We start from the raw sequence: 24,417 nt of genomic DNA on the forward strand, positions 1-24,417 counted from the left end.
TCCTAAAGAAGACTTATTATCTTCAGATAAACTTGTCAAGACATACTTTGACAGCGCGGAGAATAATCTCGGACCTGAGGGAAATGCTGCCCAGAAGAGCTAGGCCTGGGAGAAGCAGGTCAAAGGAGCGGAGCCCCGCCCACGGGGCGGGAGAGGGAGAGGGAGGAGGAAGGGGAGGAGGGAACGTTCCGCCCTTGACCCACGGCGCCTGCGGCCCGACAGCGGGTCACATGTGCGGAGAGGTATGCGGAGGCGGAGGGGGCGGAGTCCTGACCGGTGGGGGGGGGGGGGGGGGGGAGGGAAGCGGTAGCCTCCCGGTGATGCCCCGCGCCGGGAAGGGGCCGGAACTCCGGGGCGGGCGGCTTGTTGACAATATGGCGGCCGCGGTGGCGGCTGTGGCGGCCACCCGGGCAGCGGGAGGCGGTGGCGGGGCCGGTGGCGCCGGGAGAAAGGAGCCTCTCTCGGGTTAGTTGGGCAGGCCGCTGCGGGAGCCGCCGGCGCTCGCTCCGGCGGGGGGGACCGGTCACTGAATGAGGGGAGCCGGGGCTGCCCCCGCGCGAGTCCCCCCGCGCCCTCCGCCCCGACCCGGGCCCCGCCATGGCCTTCTTCCGGCGGAAAGGTAGGCGACGGGGCCGGGGCGGGGAGCGGGGCCGGGCCCCCGACTCCGGGAGCGGGGCGGACTCCCGCGCTGTTCTGCGCCGGGCCCGGCCGGGCTCGGGAGTGCGGGAGCGCGCGCCGGCCCCCAGCCGGGCTGACTGACCGCCGTCTTGCACTAGGTTCTTGGAGCCTCCAGGGCCCCTAGCGCTCGGAAATCCCCGAGCGGGAGCGCGGGCAGCGAGCGACCCTCGCGCCCGCCCAGCCCTTCTCTCGGGGAGGGAACGGGGGGCAGGCCGCCCGGCCAAGGTCGCCCCGGGGCGCTTGCCTGCCGTGGGGGCGCTCCGGGAGCCCGCGAGTGACCTTCGCGCAGCGCCCCGCGCACAGTAGGCGCTTCACGGTGCTCCTTGATCTCGGCTGCGGCCGAGGGGAAGATGCTCTGCCCCGAGGAGGGTCTCGTGCTCGGCGCTCAGGGAAGCCCCTGTGCATCGGACCTTGTTATAAATCATTAAAGAGGCTTGGGTGCTGACCGGCTTCGTCCGGGGGCTGCTCCCCCTGCCCCCATCTCTGGGAATGTTCCACCTCCCCGAGGGCGGTCAGTACTTTTTATCCTTAAGCGGGTCAGTAGAAAACCCCAAACTACACTTCGGTCCCGGTGATCGCTCAGAATTGAGGATTCCTTCCGATCTGGCCGGGGCAGTCTGGGGGTTTGGTGCTGTGGTGGGGGATGCTACGGTGGCCAGCGGCGTGCTAGAGTGATCGGAGCCGCACGGGTCCGGGAGCGAGGAGGAGGAGCCCGGTTATTTTGGGGATGGGAGCACTTGTGGGTGCTCCCCCCTACGGACCACTCCTGTGCAGTTAGGAAGCTTGCTCGGTTCGGTTCTTCGTCAGTTTCTTCCTGGTCCTCTGAGTAATTGTCATCTTATCAGTCCTGTGAATATTCTGCTCCCGGTCTAAGACCCTCTTTATGTCACTTGAACTGCTGCCCTGGCTCTGAGTTGGACTCTTGTCCTCCAATCCCCACTCTGCACAGCTGCGAAATAATCTTCCCCCCAAACTAAGGCCTGGCGGAGGACTCCCCAGTTCGAGAATCTCCGGAGGCTTCTTATCACCTCCGAGATAAAACTCCCACTCCTTTTACAGCCCCTCACCCTCTGGGCCCCCGCCCACTTTTCCTGCGTTATTTTGCATGATTCCCTTTGCAAGCCATTGGCCAACACTTAGTGTTCCCTGAGTCCAGCCCCCCATTACTTCCTGCTTTTGCACGGCTCATCCCCCATTCCCCCCGAGCATGCTTCTGTTTTCTGCCTCTAGACCCCCCAGGACCCTTCCAGCCACAACTTTGCCTGTGCCTGCAGCTGTTTCTCTCCCTCAGATTTCCACGTAAACTCAGCTTGTGTGTCGGGGCGGTTTTTCATCTTGTGTCTATATTCTAAGTACCCGGGACGGTGCCTTGTTGGAGACATGACTGAGAAAACATAGTAGAACTAAAAATGAGGTGCAATTTTGGTGAGCTGTGTGCAAAGGATTTCCTTTATTTTTGTAATTGTAGCTTTTTATTTTTAAAATATATGCAAAAATAGTTTTCAACTTTTACCTTTGCAAATTGTTCCAAATTTTTTTTTTCCCTCTCTTCCCCTAGACAGCAAGTAATCCAATATATGGTAAATAGGTGCAATTCTCATTTTTTATTAGCAAAAATATCCTTTTACCAAAAGTTTGCAGTTTGTACAAATCTATCTGGCTGCTTTTATTAGCAACAATCTCAGTGCCTTGTGTTTGTATAGGGTTTGAGTCTTTTTCATAAATGCTTTCATCTATTTCCTTTGATCTTTGCAGTACCCTGTGAGGGAGGGGGTCAGGATGGCATTATCCCAATTTAACAGTTATGCAAGTTGAGGTACCAGACTTGCACATTGCCAGAAGTTAGAATTCAGATGACTTTTAATTTAGTCAGCTTTCTGTTGAAAATGCCAGCAGGTTTTATTGTTCAATGTCTTTTTAAAGGCAAAGCCATGTTTAATGTGTGCTTTAAAGTGAAGTCAGGTCATGATGTTTGAACATATTAATTGCCCGTATCTGAAACAAAAATGACAAAATGTTATCAGAGGAAAGTTCTGGGAAGTTATTTTTTGTTTTTCCTCAAGCTTTGTATCATGTCATATAATATGGGCAGGCCTTCTGTTCACAAGTGAAAAGATGCAAATACTGAGGTTTCTTATGTGGTCTATTGTTTAGAAATAAAGTAGTAAAATGGGCTTGAAATTTGTTTCATTACTTAAAATGGAATCTAATCCTTTTTTAACTCACAATGAAACTTGTATATATATTTTGGACTTAAGGTAGCATTTTTTTATTTTGCAAAGTAATTTATTTGCATTGTCTTTCTTTTCAGTCTTTCCATCCATCTTTCTACTTACAACATTTTGTTATTTTAGAAAGTTTTTTTTTAAAATATAGACTTAGTATGATATGTGTGTTCTAATTTTGTTATTATCTACTCCACTTGGTTACAAGGCTTTCGACACTTAATTGTCATTTTTCACTTTTTAAAAAATTACTCAGTTATATCTACTACAAGTTATTCAGTCATTCCCAGATGAATTAGATGATTTTTAGTTTTTAATTTTTGCTATTGTAAACCTGCTATGAATATTTTTTATCTTTTAATAATATCCCTAGAGCAATATCCTTAGTATTAGGATCTTTGAGTCAGAGGATTGTTCATCTATAAGATTTTTAGCTGATGTGCTAGTTGGTTAGTTAAACGTAGGTAGTGGCAACATAAATAGTATTCATATTTCTCTTTTAACTAAACACTTCCCCTAGAAAAGTTTGACTCTTAGTAGTATTAAGAACAAATGGAAGTGGGGAACCAAGTTTTAGAAGAAATTGACAAATCACTATCACCTAAAATAAGACCAAATGGTAGTAATCTACTGTTATTAATATTTCTGCAATAACAAAACTAGAGAGAAGTTTTTTTTGTCTCCATATAGAAAATAACTGAATGGTCCTAGTTTTTTAATACATTAATGATATTCTCACATTGTCTTTGGAAGAAAAGCATTCGTATCCTAAATAGTTTTTGTTTTAGTTTACAAACTGTATTTTCAAGTTTTAAAGGGTGTCTGGTTTAGGAAATTACCCTGCTGGGCTAAATATAGTATAATTTAAAACCAAATGCTTTTCTTCCAAAGAAATGTAAACCATTGTACAGAAAGCTGAATTGCTCATTCTTTTTCTATTTTTTGCTTTTAGGAAATAGCTGGTAAGTATTTCAGAGAGTGTAGTGTTAGTTGTATAAATGTGGAGGCCTTGATACCTGCTAGGTAGTTGTTTAAAATTTAAGATATGCTTTCTTGCTTTGCAACCTAAAGATTTCATTTTAAAGACTGATCTTATTCTATTGATGGGTTTTGGAAGATTTCCCAGGTCAGTGGTTCATGAATGATCTGCTTGTAGTATTTTGAGTTACGTCAAAGATAATTGCACTGGATGCATTTTACATTTTGTTGGCGGAAGAAGGCAAGAGAACCAAGAAAAGAAAAACTTTTCTTAAAACTCTTCTATTCTATCCTGCATGGAGGGGTGAGGGCTCTGTGTGTGTGTGTGTGTGTGTGTGTGTGTGTGTGTGTGTGTGTGTGTGTGTGTGTGTGTGTGTGTGTCTTGGTCTTTAAAAGAAGTTGTCAAAGTGTAGAATTTAATAGTAATTTTTGTGATTGAGCAGAATGAGTTCTATTTTATGTTGAGTCAGGTGAAAGCAAGATAATGTATAAAGGAAATGAAGGAACATTATACCTGAAATTTATTTACTGTCCTATGCGTAGTGTGCACACAAGAAAGCTAAAAAACAGTTTGTCTTTAAGGCATTGTTTTGCCCCACTAAATCCAGGAAATGGTTGGAATTAAATATTGGGCAGAGTTGAGACTGCAGTTTTGAATTTGTCTGCATCATTGCTCATTTAGAAATTGTGCTGAAAGTAGATCTTTGAGTACATTCATTCATTTAACCAGTTACACCGAAGTTGCTTTCTAAGATTTGTTTGTTAATGTTCACTTCCTGTGTGCTAGAAAAAGCTATATTATGAAAATTAAACTTTTATTATGAAATCTATAAATACATTTTCTTCAGTTCTGAGAATCATACCCATTGTTTAACAACTCATTTGTCATGGTATGTATTCAACCTTTGATCTGGCTGCTAAGGAATGTAATTGTGATTACAAATGTCAAAGCCACAATGAGAATAAAGTAGAGTTGTGACATTTGTTGCATTATTTGAATCTTTTAACGTTTTTATTTTTGTCAAATGAGGTCAATTTTGTTTAGATGCCTTAATTCACTTAATCCTGGGGAAGCTTTCGATGGCTGGCCATGCCCAGTGCAGTTAGAATTATATTGGCTTTTACTTTGCCTTTAACACAAAAACATATCCCAAATAGGGAAATTAGAGTTCACTCCTGCTTAAGACACTGTAATGAGTGAATCCTTGAGGAAATAGTAATTGATACCTGGGCTCTGCTGCTGCTGTGCTGATTTTTGATGCTATGATCCTGAGCAAGCAGAAGGGAAAACACATTACAGATTTCTCATCTTTCTCCTTCTGTTGGTCAGGGTTTTGGGGCATAGGAATGGTCTAGGAATGGTCCATGGTCTTGTGTTGGTAATGACTTGGTGATGGGTTTTAAAACAAAGTTTGCCATAGCTTAAAAAAAAAAAAATTCCATCACATAAAAACAAGATTCATGAATAAGAACCAATGAGAGGGTGGGCAAACAAACTCTGAAAAACAAAACTAAACCACAGTAACAGACAAAACGTTTTGAAAACCCTGAAAGTGAGCCAAACAGCACAGAAACAGAGCTTGCCCAGGATGATTCGTGGAAATGGGTTCTTGTCTGACATACAGTTGCCCTTCTCATGTCCCAGGTATGGGTATCAGTGCTCTCAAGCTTCTCCACCTTGAGTTTGTTTTGGTGGAGTTCCAGTCCCTCATCTCCTTGAAATACAGAATGGTATGGAAGCGGAGGAGGACCAGGGGCTCAGGCTTGTTTACTCTGGCTCTACTATTACTGCATAACTTTGGATAGTGGTTAAAATCTTTAATTGGTTCCTCTGATTGATAATCCCTGCCTTGGCTTTTTCATAGAGCAGTGGTCCTCAAACTTTTTAAATAGGGGGCCAGGTCACTGTCCCTCAGACTGTTGGAAGGCCAGACTATAGTAAAAACAAAAACTCACTCTCTGTCTCCACCAATCAGCCCATTTGCCATTGACTCAAATTTATAATACAAGCCCTTTTCCAGTTGATAAATAAATCAAATAATTTGATTAATTAAGTTGATAAATAGTCAAATGGACCAAGGTTAGAAAGGATTTTGGGAGAAGAGTGGCCTGGACAAAGCCAGTTCATCATTTCAGGGAGGTGGTAAGCAAATCCTTTTGTTTAAAGCTGAGAGAAGACATGTTAGAAAATAAGAATGCTTGTGGTTGAATTGTTACCCAGGATCGAGGTCCTGATGGCCAGCCAAGGAATGGGGATTGAGTTGATAGGTTGTAGCAGGCCCTGGGCCCTTCTCGGACAGAGCAATGATGTCATGAAAGTGGTGCTTAAAATAGCTGGTGTTGGTAGAAGAGATGTTTGAGAGTCGGGCTTTCAGCTCCATGAGGAGGAAGAACATGTCTAACTTTTTTATGTGACTCCCAGAGGGTTCTATCTGCCATAGTGCCTTACACTCACAGGTGCACTGGGTTTGGCTCTAACCTGACATAAGCATCTCCAAAAAACATCGGGTGATTAAAAACCACAGAGCTTCTGGGAAAGTGGGATTAGGGTATTATATCATCAGTGGCACATTAAAATAAAGATAATAACAATAACATCTTGTTATATATGTTAAATACTTAAAAACATAAAAAAAATACACTAAACACTGAAGCCACTCCTTTCCCACACTGGGCTTCAAAAGTGTGTTAGGCAGGCCTAGTGAAAGGGGGATGAGGCAATCTAGATTCATACTAATCTTACTGCCCCAGAATATATACAATAAATGTGATACTTTGTATTTTTGTTTGGTTTTGTTATATTTTTTATTATTTGTTTGTTTTTATTAAAGCTTTTTATTTACAAGATATATGCATGGATGGTTTTTCAACATTGACCTTTGCAAAGCCCTCTGTTCCAAATTATCCCCTCCTCTCCATCCCCTCCCCTAGATGGTAGATAGTACAATACATGTTAAATATGTTAAAGTATATGTTAAATACAATATATATACACACATATTTATAATTATCTTGCTGTACAAGAAAAATTGGATCAAAAAGGAAAAAAATTGGGAAAGAAAACAAAATGCAAGCAAACAATAACAGAAAGAGTGAGAACGCTATGTGGTAGTTCACACTCAGCTCTCACAGTCCTCTCTTTGGGTATAGATGGCTCTCTACATCCTTGAACAAGTGGAACTAGTCTCAATCATCTCATTGTTGAAGAGAGCCACGTCCATCAGAATTGATCATTGTATAATCTTGTTGTTACTGTGTGCAATGTTCTCTTGGGTCTCACTTCATTTAGCATCAGTTCCTGTAAGTCTCTCCAGACCTCTCTGAAATCATCCTGTTGGTCGTTTCTTACAGCAAAATAATATTCTATAACATTCATATACCACAATTTATTCAGCCATTCTCCAACTAATGAGCAGCAATTCACTTTCCAGTTTCTGGCCACTACAGAAAAGGCTATGGCACTTTATTTTGACAAAAAACCTGAAGTTTACTTGTACAAGTGGGCTTCTGAAGGGTTGAAGTTCAAGACTTACTGTGAAGTGGGACAGTGACCTTTAAGGAAGAAATTGCAAAGAAACAAACTTGAATTTAAAGTTATGAACAAAAATATTCCTTGATATACCAGTCACAATGGAACAAATTCAGTTTTTGAAATAATTTATGGGCAAATTGACTGCACCCAATATTTGTTTAGTAGATGGAGGCAAAGAAACTAGGAGAGTGCTGTATCCAGGTACTGTAATGAGGACTCCAGATATTGGTTATAGACATGGGAAAGAATAGGTGACTTGGGAAAATATATAAGCCTTAATCATATAAAGCCTTTAAATATTGTAGTGATTTGGATAGAATGACTGCAATGAATTCTGGCTCTTATTCCTCTCTGAAGTAATATTGTTGTAGTTAGGGGATGTAGCCCTCCTGAATTCTGTGATGGATTCATCACCAAGCTTTGACATCTTCTCCCTTCTCTCTTTCTCATTAAAACATTCAGAAAGACACCATAGCAAAACTGTGATCACAGGATTTATTTTTAAGTACTCTTACTATTAATGGAAAGGTTTGAGTAATTCATTTCCTTAGCCAGCTTAACCTATATTTAAATAGTTCATCTTTCGAACCTTAAATGTAATTAACATAGTAATTTATTAAAAATGTTATCTATCCACTTATATTTCATCCCTTGAGTATTTATATCTCATTTATATATGTACATATTGTCCACTGTTCCCCACATCCAAGAAGAATATAGGTTTTTTAAGGACAGGGAATGTCTGTGTTCCCTAGTATCTGGCATATAGATGCTTAATGCTTATTGGTTAATTTATATCATTTAAGATCTTTGGAATATTTTTGGCCACAACCTTTTCCCTCAAATTTCAGTTTTTAAAATTTAATTTAATTTATTTTATTAAGTGCCTGTTGTGTTCAAAATATTGGCCTGGGCATAGAGATATAATATTTTAAAAATGATAATTGCCCTGCTCTCAAGAACCTTGGGTTCTTTTGGCAGGATATGGCATGTATATACAAGTAGAATAACAGTCATCAGGTATGGAAAGAAGAGGATTGAATTTGTCTGATAGTCCTGGTTCCACTAAACTATGTGTTTAACTTTGGACAGGTCATTTTTTGAATCTCTATCTTGAGCCATAAAATTAGGAGGTTGGATTGGATGATGTCTAAGGTTTTTTCCAGCTCAAAATACACTATTTTATAGTTGACCTTTGTATGTATTTATTTTGTGTACATGGGAATGAAAATTAATTTTACCCATTCCCAGAGAGATTTAGGCCAAGTTAAGTGTTTGCCCTAATTAGCTTTATTGTAGTAGATCACATGTATTCGTGAGCTTAAACCTGTTTTGATATTCACTACTTCATGGATGTCTAATTTCATTTGAGAATAGGCGAGGCCCCCAAATTTGTCACTGTGGCTAACATGATTATGAGTCTCTTCTAATTTGGGCTGATTCCTTAATAACATACAGACCATCACCAAAAGTACATACTTCTTGATGGCCTATATGTTTATTTTCTTTCAGACTAAGATGTGTATGCTGCTTTGGGGAATTGCCATGAGTTTTTTTTTTTTTTTTTTTTATGTGCCATCTAGCATGTGGCAGGAGCTAATATTCGTATTTCATTTCTTTAATATGAATACTGGTCAGTTCTCAATATGTTAGACTTTGTTGTTCAGTTGTTTCAGTCATGTCCCACTATTCCTGACCCATTTGGGGTTTTCTTGACAAAAGTGACTTGTGATTTCCTTTTCCAGTTCATTTTACAGATGAGGAAACTGAGGCAGACAGAATTAAGAAAGGGACTTGACCAGGATCACACAGCTAGTAAGTGTTTGAAGCCAGATTTGAACTCAGGTCTGCTGCTCTAGAAGCTGATTATATTAGATGGCCTGCCAGTTTTTTCTAGCTCCAAATCTGTTATGCTGAAAAGGCTTTAAGTATGATCCATAAAACAGAATGTACCTGCTAAAACACAGAAGGGTGGGCTGGTGATGTTAAATTCTTAGTTATAGTAACCCACCAGCAAATGCAACTGCTCAGGGACTTCCAAACCTGGCAAGGTAGAGAGTAGGATTTGGATTCGGCAGGTTATGAAAGAGAGACCAAAAAGTGGGCAGAAGGCTCCAAAAGTAACTGTCTTTTGACAGTCTTTATTCAACCCACATATGCTATTGATATCTTTGTGATGTCAGAGGAACAAGAGAGAGATCGCTCTTTAGCTTTTTGGATAAACTCCCTATATTGAAACTGTGGTAGGACCTAGATAAGCATGAATGCATTGTATAACCTGCAATATCTTGTAGTATTCGTTCCCAGAAATTAGGTCTGGTATAAATAATGTTTGCAGGTTGGTTTTTCAGGGAGCTCGAGCTGGCCTTCCCTTCTTTCTGTCAGTGCTATACCCTGAGTTAACCAAACCAGAATATCTGGCTTTGGTCATTTGGACACTCAGTTCTCATGTAAATGGCCATATCAGCGCCTCTTTCCAGACTCTGCTTTTCTTTCTCACTCTCACTCCCTCAGCTCAGCTGTCTCTTGCTTTTACACAGTTGTCTGTCTGTCCTCTGGATCCATCCCTGCTTAGCTTGCCACGTTGCTGGTCACTAGTCCTGCCTTGCCTGACCTGTTCACAGCAGCAGCAGGCAGTCACTCACTGGGAACTTGGGAGTCAGACACTTTTCCCTTTGAAAGAAGGAATCTTAGCCCCTTGTTGGGAAGCTAGAGAGAAAAATTGGGGCTAGGAAGAGTAAGGATATAGATTCTTGTTTTTGATTTCACTATTTGTGGTTTAATATTTTGAGGTGTAATCAAGCCATACACCTGCCCAGGAGTGGTATTTTCCTTTCCAGAGCTATTTTTGTCTATGGGAGGGCCATGAGGGTGAGTGTATGTATATGTGTGTACTCTGTGTTTATATTACTGTGTGTGTATGTGTGTTTATATTATTTTCTATGCATCCTAGGAAGAGAGGGTTTTATTTTCAGATTTTGAAATGCTGTTCTCTGTTCTACCAAACATTGCTGGTAGTCACAGAGCTGTGCTCTTGGTCTGTTCATGCTATCAGACTTTAATGACTTGATCTTTAAATATTTGAGTTAGTAACTTAAGATGACATTGCTGCTCCCCTGTTGGTTTTAACCTAGAGATTTTATGTAAAGTGATTTTATAGAGGGGGAAAGACGGCATGAGTTGGCTCTCCCAGAGTGGAAGGGCCTAACTCTAGAGTTGATGTGCTCTCTGCTGTTAGACAACAATGTTACATGTAAGAATGTTGTAAAGAGAATTCTTGGTTTCGTGGATAGGATGAATTTGAATAGATGGCCTCTTAGATTTCTGCCAGCTTTTGGGATTCTGTAAATCTATGTAATTCTGGATGAAGGAACCCATGAAGATCATATCTTTTTCTTCCTTCCTTTCTTTTTTTCCCCCCTCCTTCCTCTCTCAATGTCATTTTTTCCCTTTCTCTTTCATTTTATTAAGTACCTTTTAAATTCCAAGAATATAAATAAAAAATAGTCTCTTGCTCTTAAAGAGCTTGCAATATTTATTTATTTTAAGGAGCTTGCACTTTAATAGGAAAAGACTATTTGAAAGGGCATGGGTAGAGGCCAGAAAGCTCCTAGGGCAAAGTGGAAAAAGTTAGTAAAGTTCCAGAACAGTACAGAAAGTGAGAGAAATAGGGGGAGAGAGACAGAGACAGAGACACAGAGAGAGACAGTGTGTGTAAGTGAATATAAATATAGGATAAAGAGTCAGGGGAAATGTGATCTCCAGATTTCATCTCGTCTTGTCTCTTTTCTCTTCTCTCTTTTTCTTTCTCTGAAGTAACTTTATAAAACTTGAAACTTCATAGCAGAAATTGGGATGGAATCCTGAAGTAGTTATGCATGACTTTTTGTATTTGACAATTAAAAGTTCCATTTATTTTAAATGACAGACAATAGACAATCCATTTAGATGCCATAGTCCAGCATTTGAATTCTGTTTTTTACTTCAGCTTTTGGTAATTACTTTTTTTTTTCCCTAATAGTAAAAGGCAAAGAACAAGACAAGGCCACAGATGTAAAGGCAATTAAAGGTAAGTTCAATGAAGTTTCATTGTATTAAAAAAAATTTATGTTACTCATTGGCCATGAAAAATATTTTCCACCTTGTGTAACTGCGTCATACAAATCAATTTATCTTTTAAAAAAAATAAATTGCTCACTCTTTTTGTGGCGGTAAAAAATTGGAGAATGGCTGAATAAATTATGGTATATGAAGGAAAGTAATGGAATATTTTTGTTCTATAAAAATTGATGAGTAAGCTGATTTTAGAAAGGCCTGGAAAGATTTACATGAACTGATGCTGAGTGAAACAAGCAGAACAAGACAGTATGATGATCAACTTTGATAGACTTGATATTTCTTAGCATTCAGTAACTCAAAGCAATTCCAATAAACTTTGGATGGAAAATGTCATCTGCATCCAGAGAGAGGCCTGTGGAGGCTTAATGTAGAGCAAAGGATACTATTTTCACCTGTTTTTTTCTTCTTTTTTTTCCTTCTCATGGGTTTTCCCTTTTGTTCTGAGTTTTCTCATGAATGATAATGGGAATATGTTTAAAAACAAAACAAAACAAAACAAAGAATGTACATGTATAACCTAAAAAAATTAATTTTTTTTTTGAAGAGAACCATCTCTTGTAACAAAGAACACCACAGAAAAAGGAAGTAAAAGAATTGAGCAAAACTCAGCAGCTAATCATGATTCAAGTTTGACAGTTTGTGAAATGTTTCCTGGGACAAGCTTGGTTATAATTAGAGACTGTTGTGGAATTACCATTCTGTTTACCTCTCCCTGGCAGTTCATCCAGGTCTCCCCATGCCTCTCAGAAGTTTCATAGTCCTTATTTCACATGGTGCAGTAATATTCCATAGTTTAGTCATTTGCCAGTGGACATACATCTACTTTGTTATCAGTTCTTATTAATGCAAAAGGTACTGCAATGAATATTTTGGCATAAATGGGTCTTTGATACTCTGTTCTCCTATTTGGGGAAGAGAGGGCCAAGAGCAATATACTTAGCAATGGGATCTCTTATTAGGGTTTTAATCATTCTTCACAAAATTCAATTTGCTTTCCAGAATAGTTGGACCATTCCACCAACAGTATATTGGTGAGCTTATATTCCCTTAGGTATTTATTATTTTTATCTTTTGTCATCCTTCCTTAATTTGGTGAGTTTGATGTAAAATTTTAGAGTTATTTTGGCTTTTAAAAAAAGCTCACTTTTCAAAAAGCTATGATTTTATTATTGTGTATAATTAGTGATGATACCAGTAGAAGTCCTAAATAATGATTATTTTCTGGGGCCAAAAACCTTAGGTAACCATTCTTCTGAGGATAATTTTCTTTGGGTTTAGCTAGATGATGACAGACCTAACTCGAACTTACAGCCTTTTACATTTGGGTGTGGAGAAAACAAAATTACCTCCATCCTAACAATAGTATCCAAATAGGATTTTTATGGAGAAATATTATATTTAACCTTTATTATTTTAAACTTAAATTAGCATTGAAAAGTTCATTTAGAATTCCCTATTTGACAAAAGATTTCTGGGAAATCTGGAAAGCATTTGGGCAGAACCTTGCATAAACTAGTTTTTATGTCTAAAGCAACTAGGTCTGGAATCAGGAAGACCCGAGTTCAGACTAGCCTCAGACACTTAACCCTAATGGCCTGGTTTTGTCAGGCTTGGTTTCCTTGTCTGTAAAATGAGCTAGAGAAGGAAATGGCAAACATTCCAGAATCTTTGCCAAGAAAATTCCAAATGGGGTCATGAAGAGTCGGACAGGACTGAAGCAACTGAAGAACAATAAAGTTAGACCAACGTCTCCCATCTTATACCATGATAAAGTCACAATTGGTCCCCAACTTAGACATAAAGGGTGATATCATAAGCAAATTAGAGGAACAGAATATCTTACCAGTCATATATATGGATAAAGGGGAAAATTTATGGCAAAACTACATACAGCTTTATGGGAAGTAAAATGGTTAATTTTTTGATTACATGGAATTAAAAAGAGAGGGCAGGGAATAGAGCATTGACCTTGGGGTCAGGAGGATCAGAGTTTAAATCTGGCCTTAGACATTTGTTAGTTATGTGACTCTGGGTCAGTCACTTAATCTCAATTGCCTCCAAAAAATAAAATAAAATAAATTTAAAAGGGTTTGCACAAACAAATCCAATATAACCAACATTAGAAGAAAAGTGTGTATTCATGTGTGGTGGGGGAGGGAAGGGGAAAGGTAGTTTATAGCAAATTTCTGATAAGCCTTATTCTCCAATTGAAGCATTGTCAAAGATATAAACGGCTTGTTTTCAGAAGAAGAAATCAAAATTATAGTTTTATTTTTAAAATGCTCCAAATCACTATTGATTAGAGAAATGCAAATTAAAATAGCTCTGAAGAAAGACCTTATACCTATCAGAGTGGCTAATGTAACAGATAAAGAAAAGGATAAATGCTGGAAGGGATGTGGAAAAGTAGGTACACTAAATGCACCATAGATAGAGTTTTGAACTGGTCTAACTATTATGGAGGACAATCTGAAACTACCCAAAGGACTATAAAACTGCATTCCCTTTAACTCAGCAATACTACTAGGTCTATAAAAGGAAAAGAGTCTATATGTATAAAAATTTAAAGCACCTCTTTGTGATGGCAACCAATTGAAAATTGAGAAATGCCTATCAATTTAGGAATAGCTGAACAAGTTATGGTATATTATCGAATAGGAATTTTAATTGAAATGATGAGCAAGATGGTTTCAGAAAAATCTGGAAAAGTTTATATGAGCTGGTACAAAGTAAAGGGAGTAGAACCAGGAAAACATTGTACATGGTAACAGCAATGTTGTATGATCAGCTGGGAATGATTTGTCTTGGATCATTGTATAATTGAGAAAAGCTAATTATGAAGGACTCATGAGAAATGCTGTCCTCCTACAAAGAACTGATGAAATTTGAATGAAGATCAAAGTATACTTTTTTACCATTTTTATTTTTATTGACCTTTTTTTGGATCTGTTTCCTTTTTCCACATGGTTAATATGGAAATGTTTTGCATGATTGTACTTGTGTAAGCTACATAAAATTGTCTTTTCAAGAAGGGGAGAGGGGAAGGGAGGAGCAGATTTGAAATTCAACTTTAAGGAATATTAAAATCTGTTTTTATATATAATTGAGAAAATAAAATATAAAAATTTAAAAATAAAAAGTACATTTAATTTAAAACTAATCGGGTTCAAATAACTTAAATTATTTCCAATTTATCCTCTATAAATCTTGTCTGTGCATTGTTGTTTGCATGTTATGTCTTTTATTAGAAAGAGATGGCACTCTGGGAAGGGGAGGCATGCTGAGGAAAAGTATGGTGAGACTTAAACAGAAAGAAAAACTTTACCACAAAAACCCCTTGAGGAATATACAAGCAAAAAGGCACCTATTGTGTGCCAAAATGTGTTAGGGGCTGGGTGTTCGCCTCCACTCACTATGAGCTTATATTCTAGTGGGGGAGGTAACAAGTACTTCTAAAAAAAAATGCAGCATAAACAAAAAGTTAATAGATAAAATATATTCAGAGTTGTTTGGGAAGAAGGGTGCTAGGGAGGGATCACAAGGGGCTTCCTGCCAAAGAAGGTACTTGAGCTGCAGAGTCTCTGAGGGGAGAGAAAAGATGAGAGATGAGGGCAGAGAGGGGGAAGTCCAGATGGAGGGACCTGAGTTGGGGCCCCAACCTGCTCCAGAGTCACCAGAGCTCCGGAACAAGAAGGGCCAATGCTGGGGGATTGTGGGGGTCTTCAGCACAGGGTGGGATTTTGGAAAGGGGGGGGAAGAAGGTTTAGGATGAGGAATGGAAGGTAATGAGTGGTGAGGAGCCGGGACTCCTAAGACTAAGGCTGGATGTGGACATGCACGTGTATATCCATGGAATCATTATTACAGAGATGGCAGTTGAACTGTTGGGGTCTGATGGGACCAGGTACAAGTTTCAAGAGAACCATCAGGATGGAGCCGGCACCATCCCTGACGCCTAGGACTTGTCAGTTCTTCACCCACTTTTCTCCCATCTCTTCTTTTACACTGGCCATCTCTCATGTCTGGAGTGTACTTAGTTTTCACCTTGGCTTCATAAAAATCCTTTTTTTTTTTTTTTTTTTTTTTTTACACAAAACCTTATAACAGTTTATAATCTCCCCCTCTCTTCCCCAAATACCTTATATTTAACTGTCGTGTGTTTCCATTTAAAAAAAAAAAATTCTTATACATGTACTTATCGCTTTTGATAGGATGTAAGTTCCATGAAAGTATGGGTTATTTAATTTTTTTGTATCTGTATTCCCAAAATCAAGTTGAGTGCCTGGCACAAAGCAGAAACAAATGTTTATTGATTGATATCCAAAATTAGTGTTACTTGTAATGGAGAAGCATTTTCTTTCCTAACAAGCACAAGTAAAGCAAAGATCCATCTCTCCAAAAAAGCCCAATTAATTTGATTTTGTTCTAAAAATACTAGACAAGGGAAATAAAGGCATCAGCATTGTCAGAAGAGATAAAATAGTTCCTATTTGCAAGTGACATGATAATTTTCTTAAGTTGAAACCACAGAATATTATAACACAGTCTAGGAGCTTTACAGTTAATAGCCTCTGTCCCCTCCCCCCCAAAAAAATCACCTCTCCAGGTGATTGTGTACTCCATGCAGCATCTGACAATGAGATGCAACAGAATGTGGATTGATTGTCTGCTACCTCTGCTCACTTTGTCCTGGCAACAACAAAAAAGCAGGTTCTCCACCAGCTAGTAACATACCATCCGTAAGTGAAACCAGAGGTCACAGTATGGGGGAAACTTGAATGCTGTGGATAAATCCAGTTACTTTGGCAGGGGACTTTGCAGGGACATCCATGTAGACGGTGCAGTTGGTGCACCCATTGCCAGAGCCAGCTCACGTTGGGGAGTCTCTGAAGGAAAATGTGGGAGCAAACTGCTCTTGACAGCCCCACCCCTGACGATCTCCGGAGCCATCTTGCCGAGCTCATTGAGTGCTGTGATCCTCTTGGCCTTGTCAGAGCCTTGGAATCCTCCCCCTTAGTCTCAGGAAGATTCTGAAAATACCAGCAAGGGAGCGTAGCAGACACCAAGGCTCCACTCCAGAGAGCAGCTCCAGCTGGCACATGGTTCAAATGCCAGACAAATGTGGCCTAAAAGCCTATTTTATAGAGAATTCACCTAAGGCAGGTCCTTCTCTGGAGGTCAGAGGGAGCGGGACAAGGGTACTCTCAAAGCCTCTGAAGGATATCGGTGGGCAGGGCTGGCACAGACCTCCTGGCCCATTTTCCCTGAGGCAAGCAAAATCACACTGGTGCGGTGGAAATGAGAGGCCATCCCCATTGCAAATGCTCCCTTATAGATGCTGGAGTCCGTGTCCAGCCAACAGCAGTTGTATTGGACGGTTGCCCACAGATGAGCATGGTGAGGATGTTGGTCTTCCAGAACAGAGATGAGCAGCCAGGAGGCAAGGCCCTCCAGATTAGGGAAGGCCTGGGCTGCTCCCAGGTGCTTGTGAAGGCTTGGTTCTAGGGTATAGGACCAGAAATGTAGGCTAGAAAGCCATCTGTGCTCCAGGTGATGCTTGGAGCCCCAAGAATGGACACTGAACAAGAAGGAGGGGGCCTTTGGGTGTGCCAGGAGCCCTCCAGGACTAGAGGGGAGAGGCAGGATTGAGATGGCAGGGGCTGGGAAGGCTGGCATGGGCTCCCCAAGGAGAGATGAAAAGAATGTAGAACTGCTTTTCATCTTCATTATCTCTTATCCTGCATCTGAAGAGAAAACTTTCTCATTCTCCCTGATTGAGAAGTGCATTCATTCTTCTTAGCCTATTCTTCTGCAGAGTCACCAGTGAATCTTCAAAGGATCTTAAAATTTTTCTAGCTCTCATTTACTTTAGCTTGAGGGAGAAAAGTGAGCTTAATAAAGTTGGCACCTTGAAAATTACCTGTAGTAAATACACAGAAAGTCTGGGCACACTCTTACTATTTAACCCCCATTTTTGGCTGTCAGCTAGCTGTTTGTAGACTGGTAATTTAGTTACTGGAGCAACTGGTGACACCGTGGGTAAGGCTCCAGGCCTACAGTCAGAAATTCATCACCCTGAGTTTAAATCTGACCTCAGACACTTACTAGCTGTGTGACCCAGGGCATCATTTCACCCTGATTGTCTCAGTTTCCTCATCTGTCAAATGAGCTGGAGAAGGAAATAGCAAACCACTCCAATATCTTTCCAAGAAAACCTAAATGGATCACAAACAGTCGGACATGGCTGAAAATTGAATAAATTTAATTAGCCTTGGGGATTTTCTTTACCATGAATGTGAATAGCACAAAAATTCAACCTTGCTGGCTTACTGGAGAGAGAGGAATGCAAATGTGCATATTGTTTAAATCCATGTTCAAATTCACTGGTCTCTGGACAGGGAAAAGAAGTATGGCCTGTTACATCTGTTATAAGGTCAAAGTAGTATTACAACTGATATTCTTAGTACATGAGAGCAAGAGGAATAGAATTGATATTGGTCCTGCAACCTTAAAAGAGCTTTTGTTTATGTGAGTTATATCTATCGGTATTTATCACTTTTGAAATTATAATCTGTATTATTATGGAAATAATTTTGACCTTCAAGATTCTCTGAAAGAGTCCACTTTGAGACTTACTGGATAGAGCTCTTCCATGTGAGGAAACTCTTTGTCAGTGATTGGCACCTTCTCTGTATATTAAAAGTTTGAGAAAGTTGCCTGTGATCCAGAGAGATTGTCAGTTGCGCAGGGTCACACAGCCAGAATGGGTCATATATTCAGCATGAAGCAGATCTTCCTGATTCAGAAGCTGGCTGTGTATTGTCTTTTGTTCTTAAAATGTATGACAACTTTAAAAATCAGTGTTTAAAATATTCCTAAATAACGAAGAGTCGTATACTTATTTTTTAAATTAGTAAAATGGCTATACCCTTAGGAGTTAGTTATTAAGCTTCTAGATGTCCAAATCAAGGGTTTTCTGGTAAACATTTTTTTCTTTCTTTTTTAATTACAGCTGCACTACCAGTACATTCCCCACAAAAGAGCCCTAGAAATCATGCCTTATTGGAGGCTGCCGGACCAAGCCATGTGGCAATCAATGCCATTTCTGCCAATATGGACTCTTTTTCAAGTAGCAGGACAGCTGCTCTTAAGAAACAGCCCAGTCACATGGAGGCTGCTCATTTTGGTGACCTCGGTAAGTTGGTGAAGGATTTTCTTAGATTGCTACCATATTTCAAGGCACTTAGAAAACTATTTGGAAGACTATTTGTGTCAGAGTATCATCTGCAAATGTGATAGGTAAGACAGTGCACTGGTTCTGCATCAGAGATGGTGTTAACAGGATGTCAGCTGAGTTAAGTTAAAAATGCAGCTCTTCTAGTCTTTCAGGTAGCCTAATGAGCCAGCAGATGTTTGTGGCCGTCTGTTTTAAATAAAAAGATGAATCATAGACTCACTTATAATTTCTTTGTTGTAGCCACAGTCAGGTGAGACTTGGCAGATAAAATTTCCTAGCGGCTTAGTTTCTTAGGATGTGATATCCAGTATCAGGAAAAACTTGAGATTTAGTAATCTAAAATGAGAAGAAGCGACACTTTTTGAAATGTTTGCTGTTGGAGACAAGAAATATTTTTAATGCTAAAGGGGGCTGGATTGGATTTTTAAAAATGTTTTATTTAAATCTTTTGTATTCAAATCATAGTTGTTTCCCACCTCCTTCCCCTACTCCTGAGTGAATCCTTCCTTGTGACAAAGAAAACAATTAAGCAAAAACATCTGACAAGTGTACTCTGGTGTGTCCCAGGAAACCTGCACTTGTTTGCCATAAAAGGGGGGCTGTCCTGTTTTTTTTTCCTTCAGGACCTTTTCTAACCAGCTGGTCCATCACTCCAAGGTCGTCTTGTAGAATGCTTTGTGACCCTCTCTTCTCTGTGGTTCCATGGGGCACTTCTGAAGTTGGCCTCTCGTCACATTGCTGCCTTCTGTCTTTGTTTGGCTGAAGAACTAGAGTGTTCTTCAGTTACATCCTTTTTTTTTATAGGATAGATATTCCTAAGAATTAGGGATGGCCACAAAAGAGGGAAGGGAGCAGAAAATTTGAAAGTTAGTTCTGATCTTTAGGCACAAGGACACAATGTTGGGGTTTGAGAATTGATTGTATTAGAAATGTAGACAAAGTCTGTTGTGCTAATCTTGAGGCTTTTTCTCTTGATTATGTATCTTGTGATCTCATTTTCCTGGAGCAGAATAATGCGGATTAGCCAACTAACAAGGAGCCTTTTAGATAAAAATATTGAGTGCATTTAGGGATCACTTGTTCTTTTCTTTCCCCTCTGATGACTAAAAAACTGTTTTCTATAGTGCTCTTATTTTTTTATTTTACAGCCAATTAAACCATTTATTCTTTTTCTAGCTATATTGAGTTGTGTGTAAATTTTATTGCAGACAGCCAATGCTTGTCTTATTAAAGGTGCCCAGTCTCTGAATCTTAAATTGTCCAGTTTTTCTGGCTAATTTTTTTGCTGCTCTTTGTCTTTTAGGCAGATCTTGTTTGGACTATCAGACTCAAGAGACCAAATCAAGTCTTTCGAAGACCCTTGAACAAGTCCTGCAGGACAGTATTGCCCTTCCGTATTTTATTCAGTTTATGGAACTTCGGAGAATGGAACATTTAGTGAAATTCTGGTTAGAGGCTGAAAGTTTCCGTTCTACAACCTGGTCCCGCATAAGAGCACACAGTCTGAATACAGTTAAACAGAGCTCCTTGGCAGAACCTCTCTCTCCTTCATCTAAAAGACATGAAACGACAGCCTCTTTTCCATCTGAGTTTCTTGACCAGAGGTTGGAGAATTCTAGCACAGTCCAGCTGCTCATGACCCACTCAAAAGGAACAGAGATGAATAATAGAACTAGCAATGCTCAGAATCACTCGCTGCCTTCCCAGGATAGAGATAATGTTCGTTCTCTCCATCTTGAAATGTCCAAGGAAGTGACTCAAGTTTCTATGGAATATCAAGACTCTTCCAGACTTACGGGATCAAATAGAAATAGTCCTTCTTCTACTCTAAAGGAATTATCAGGAAAACTAATGAGAAGTAAGTAGGTAATGTGTTGGTAGTCTTTTATTGGCTTTATCTTTATTTTTAATCCCAATCAGAATTGAGGCTGAAGAAAGAGGAGGACAGACATGGGCCTTGCCTCATCTCAGACTATGCCCATCATGGCCTCCAGCCTCTCTGCGGGGATTGGGAGACCCAGGAACATCTTCAGAGTGATTCATGTCACCCTGGGGGGTGGGGGAGGGTTAGGGTTCCTTTTCTGTAACTTCCTTCAGAAACCCTATTGGGGAGCGGATAACTCGAAGATTCGCTTTTTTAGGTTCAGCTGGAACCTCATTTTGTGCAGCTGTGGAGCAGACGTGCCACGTTCCTTTCAATGACAATTTTGGACAGAACTCAGAGTGGATGGCTTCTGAGGCAGGAGAGTAGGCCATGGGTCAGACATGACCTTCTGAGCTAAGAAGGTCTAATCTTGCTGATAAGGCTACCTGGAGGGCTGGGGACGTTCCCTACAGTGTGGTTGATCAGGTTGATCAGAGCCTTCAGGCAGCCTCCTGGAGCGGCATGGTGGCGCAATGGGTAGAGCGCACTGAGCTTGGAGCCATAAGATTCTCACCACCTGTGTGACCCTGGCCAAGTCACTTAACTCTCTTTGCCTCAGTTTCCTCATCTGTGATTATTTCAAAGAGTATAATCTGTGATTATATACAAAGAGTAGCCATGAATGAAATGACCAAACAACAACAAAAGGCCCTATTTAATTGCCATTTTCCTTTATCTCTTGATACATATGCAGATCTGTGTAGAAATAAAGACAATTGTATTTCTTCCCAAGAATGAGGAAAGCATAAGATACTCCCAGCCCTCCTTTTCACTCAGGAAAAAATGTCACCACAGGCTGATAGATAAGAACTGGTGTGTGTGCTCAGTGTCCCTCTAACAAGGAAAGCTTCGCTGTATTGGAGTCATTAGAACTGGTGGGATACATTATGAAAAGATCTCATTGATGTTACTCCTTTGTTCACCATCTCCTGTGAGCCAGGCAGGGCAGTGTCCTCATCCCCATTTTATAGGAGTTTTGCCCAGTGTGACCCGACAGAACTTGAATCCAGGCTTTTTTGGCCAGCCTTTGAGAGGCTGAACCACCGTTCTCTGACTACATTTATCTTGAACTTCTCTCCTTCCCCCCACATGCCTCATGATTTGCACCTTCCAAAAACATGTGTTCCCTAATGTTTTAGGGAAGCTTGGTTCATGTTTAGGGACCTTTTTATCAACTACAGATGCTAAAAGGGAATTTGGTGTGATTTGGTTTGGTTTTGGTTTTCAAGGTATTCAGAGATAAGTGACTTGCCCAGACTCAAACAACTTTCACTAAGTGTCTGAGGTCACATTTGAACTCGGGTCCTTCTGACGCCAGGGCCAGTGCTCTATCAATATACCATCTAACTGCCCCTAAAAAAATTATTAAATGATTTGTTATCAAATAAAGTTGTTGCAAACTTTAAATTAGAGAAAATGTGGACCATAACATGTCTAAGATGTGGACTGGACCTATGAGTTCACTAATATAGAAAACTCCCAAATGAGGATCAGTGCCTCTCAGATAGAAAGGAAGCCCTGTAGGCTGCAGACTAACTTAGAAAAGCACAAATAAACATTATCTATGTTCTTTTTTCTTAAAAACATTTCTTTCACATTTCCCAGTTACCTTTTGATCTGGATTTGCCTGATGAACTTGTAGCTCAGGCAATGGGTTTGGCCCCTCTGACATGGGGCACTGACTTGGCTATCATATGGCCAGTATATAATCAGTAAGATTCAAACCTTGTTCTTTTTGGTTGGAGGTCAGCCCTCTCCTCTCTGCTGCAGTGCCAAAATGTGTCCTCTCTATATTATTTTTGTTTGGGTTGAAGGCTTAGAACTTTTCTGAAACAATCTATAACTTCAGGCTTATTTTATTGTATTCACTTTAATGGAAATAGGTTTATTCTGCACTAAAGAGCAGATAACTAAATGAAATTTCTTTTGAGCAGTTTCTGGGTTTTTTTGGATTGAGGTTTGTTGGACTTAAAGAGGAAGGAAGAGGAGCTGAAAGTTAAAATGCAGAAACTTAGACCACTTGATCTTAATGTCCTCAGATTCTTGCAGTGAACTTCCCTCTCTGGCAGCTTCCTCTAAATGGCATCTTTTTAGTTAAAGTAAAAAATTTGATGTTGAAGCATTTTCTTTCGTGTTCCTTCCCTCCCCCACCCCCCCCCAAAAAAAATTTGCCTTGTCTTGAATTTTTGGTTTGTAATATGGAAGTGAAAAAGCATCTGTGCCACTTTATGTAATTCTCTTAATCACCAAATAGAATAGATGAAAAATTGAACTTTGGGGATCTGTTTACAAACCGTACCCTAGCTTTCCTCAGCCCTTGGCAGCCTCTGCCCCCAGAAAAGATGGGGCTGGCTGCTGTTGGCTTCTCCGGTCATTCTGATGAGCCCCTCTGGCTGCTGCTCTTCTCTGGGGTCAGCATTTGGTCAGTATTTCATTTTGGAATTCTGTGTCCAAGGCTACTCAGATGCCAGGTCCCCTTCAGGTCCTCTTTGGGACCTCGTCAGTCAGTGTGCTCATGCTCGGCCTCCAAGGCTAATTTGTGAGTGAGAATCATCTCCAGGCCTTTATTCCCAGTTCTTGGCTGCTTTGGAAGGGCCCTCAGCAGTCGGGAGGAGATAACCAGGGGCGGGTCCTCGCTGCCTCCTCCCCCTGGACACGGCTTTCGGAATGAGCCTGTGCAAGATCCGGACCCCACTGTGCTAGGCGCTCACTTGGGGCATGGATGGCATGGAATGGGCTGGAAGGAGAAAGAGAGATGAACCCCAACAACAGACATGTCTCCCAGAATCTGGAAGAGTGATAATCCGACTTGCTCCAGAAAGAGCAGAGCAGAAGTAATGGGGGGATTGTGCAGCAGGTCAGGAGCCGGGGCATTCAGCCAGTGCCTGCCAGGAAGCTGCTGCGATTTCTAAAGCCACCATCTTGTTTCTCTTCTCAGGTATAGAACGCGATGCAGTGAGTACTTTTACCAAATATATATCTCCGGATGCTGCTAAACCGATCCCTATAACAGAGGGGATGAGAAATGACATTGTAGGTAAGCCCATTTCAGTGTTCCCAGCCTATGTTCAGAAGCCCAAAGGAATCTCCAAACAGGGGGGCGCTGTGTCATCTCTGCTTGTTCTGTTCAGAACGCTCTCTGACCTGTGAGGGTGGCTGGGGAGGGAAGGAGGCAATTTCTTGGCACCGTCCAGCCTCAAGCCACTGGCTCTGAAGGTTGCAGTGGGCCTGGGGTGGGGTGGAGAAAGGGGGACCTGTGGCACCCCCAGCGTCAGCAACATGGTGCTCTTGGTGCAGCTGGGAGGCTGCTTGGAAGGGTTATTTCTGTCTAGGTTCTTTGTTTGGGACACAAAAGACTTTGTGCCATAGAAATAATAGTACAAGGGGAGCAGGATTCTGAGTTACCTCCTAAGGCCTGTGAGCTCTGGCCTGGGCCTGCCCCTGCCCCTAGCTCTCTGCTCCCTTGCACCCCCTGGTGGAGGGTGGAGGTGGTGCTAGCTGAACACTTCCCATGAGAGTCGGGGAGGACTTCAAGGATGGGAAGGAGAATCTCTAAGGCTGGTGGAACAGGTAGGGACTCTGGGTGTGCTGTGAATTTCAGAAAGATAGTAATTGAGAAAGACAGATGTATGCTCCTAGCACAGAGAAGACCTAAGGTGCTCTCTCCTGTCCACTCACTCCAGAGCCTCGTCTCCAACATCTCAGGGGCTGAGCACAGAGCCTT

General features: G+C 41.0%; 1 protein-coding gene across 4 annotated transcripts in view; it reads left to right on the forward strand.

Moving 5' to 3' along the window:
* Positions 1–329: 329 nt before the first annotated feature.
* AKAP10 (A-kinase anchoring protein 10) overlaps positions 330–24,417 on the forward strand; it is a 49,947-nt gene continuing 25,859 nt past the window's right edge. The window contains exons 1-6 of one of the 4 annotated variants that reach the window (XM_074263909.1): positions 372–619; positions 9,159–9,228; positions 11,435–11,482; positions 18,545–18,727; positions 20,073–20,627; positions 23,632–23,730. In XM_074263909.1, coding sequence (XP_074120010.1) covers positions 9,171–9,228; positions 11,435–11,482; positions 18,545–18,727; positions 20,073–20,627; positions 23,632–23,730 — 943 coding nt within the window. In that variant the 5' untranslated portion in view covers positions 372–619; positions 9,159–9,170. Of the gene's footprint in view, positions 620–9,158; positions 9,229–11,434; positions 11,483–18,544; positions 18,728–20,072; positions 20,628–23,631; positions 23,731–24,417 lie in introns of all 4 variants that reach the window. The other 3 variants (XM_074263906.1, XM_074263907.1, XM_074263908.1) reach the window with 3 other exon arrangements.

The sequence above is a fragment of the Sminthopsis crassicaudata genome, chromosome 4, assembly GCF_048593235.1.
Source record: "Sminthopsis crassicaudata isolate SCR6 chromosome 4, ASM4859323v1, whole genome shotgun sequence".
NCBI lineage: Eukaryota > Metazoa > Chordata > Mammalia > Dasyuromorphia > Dasyuridae > Sminthopsis > Sminthopsis crassicaudata.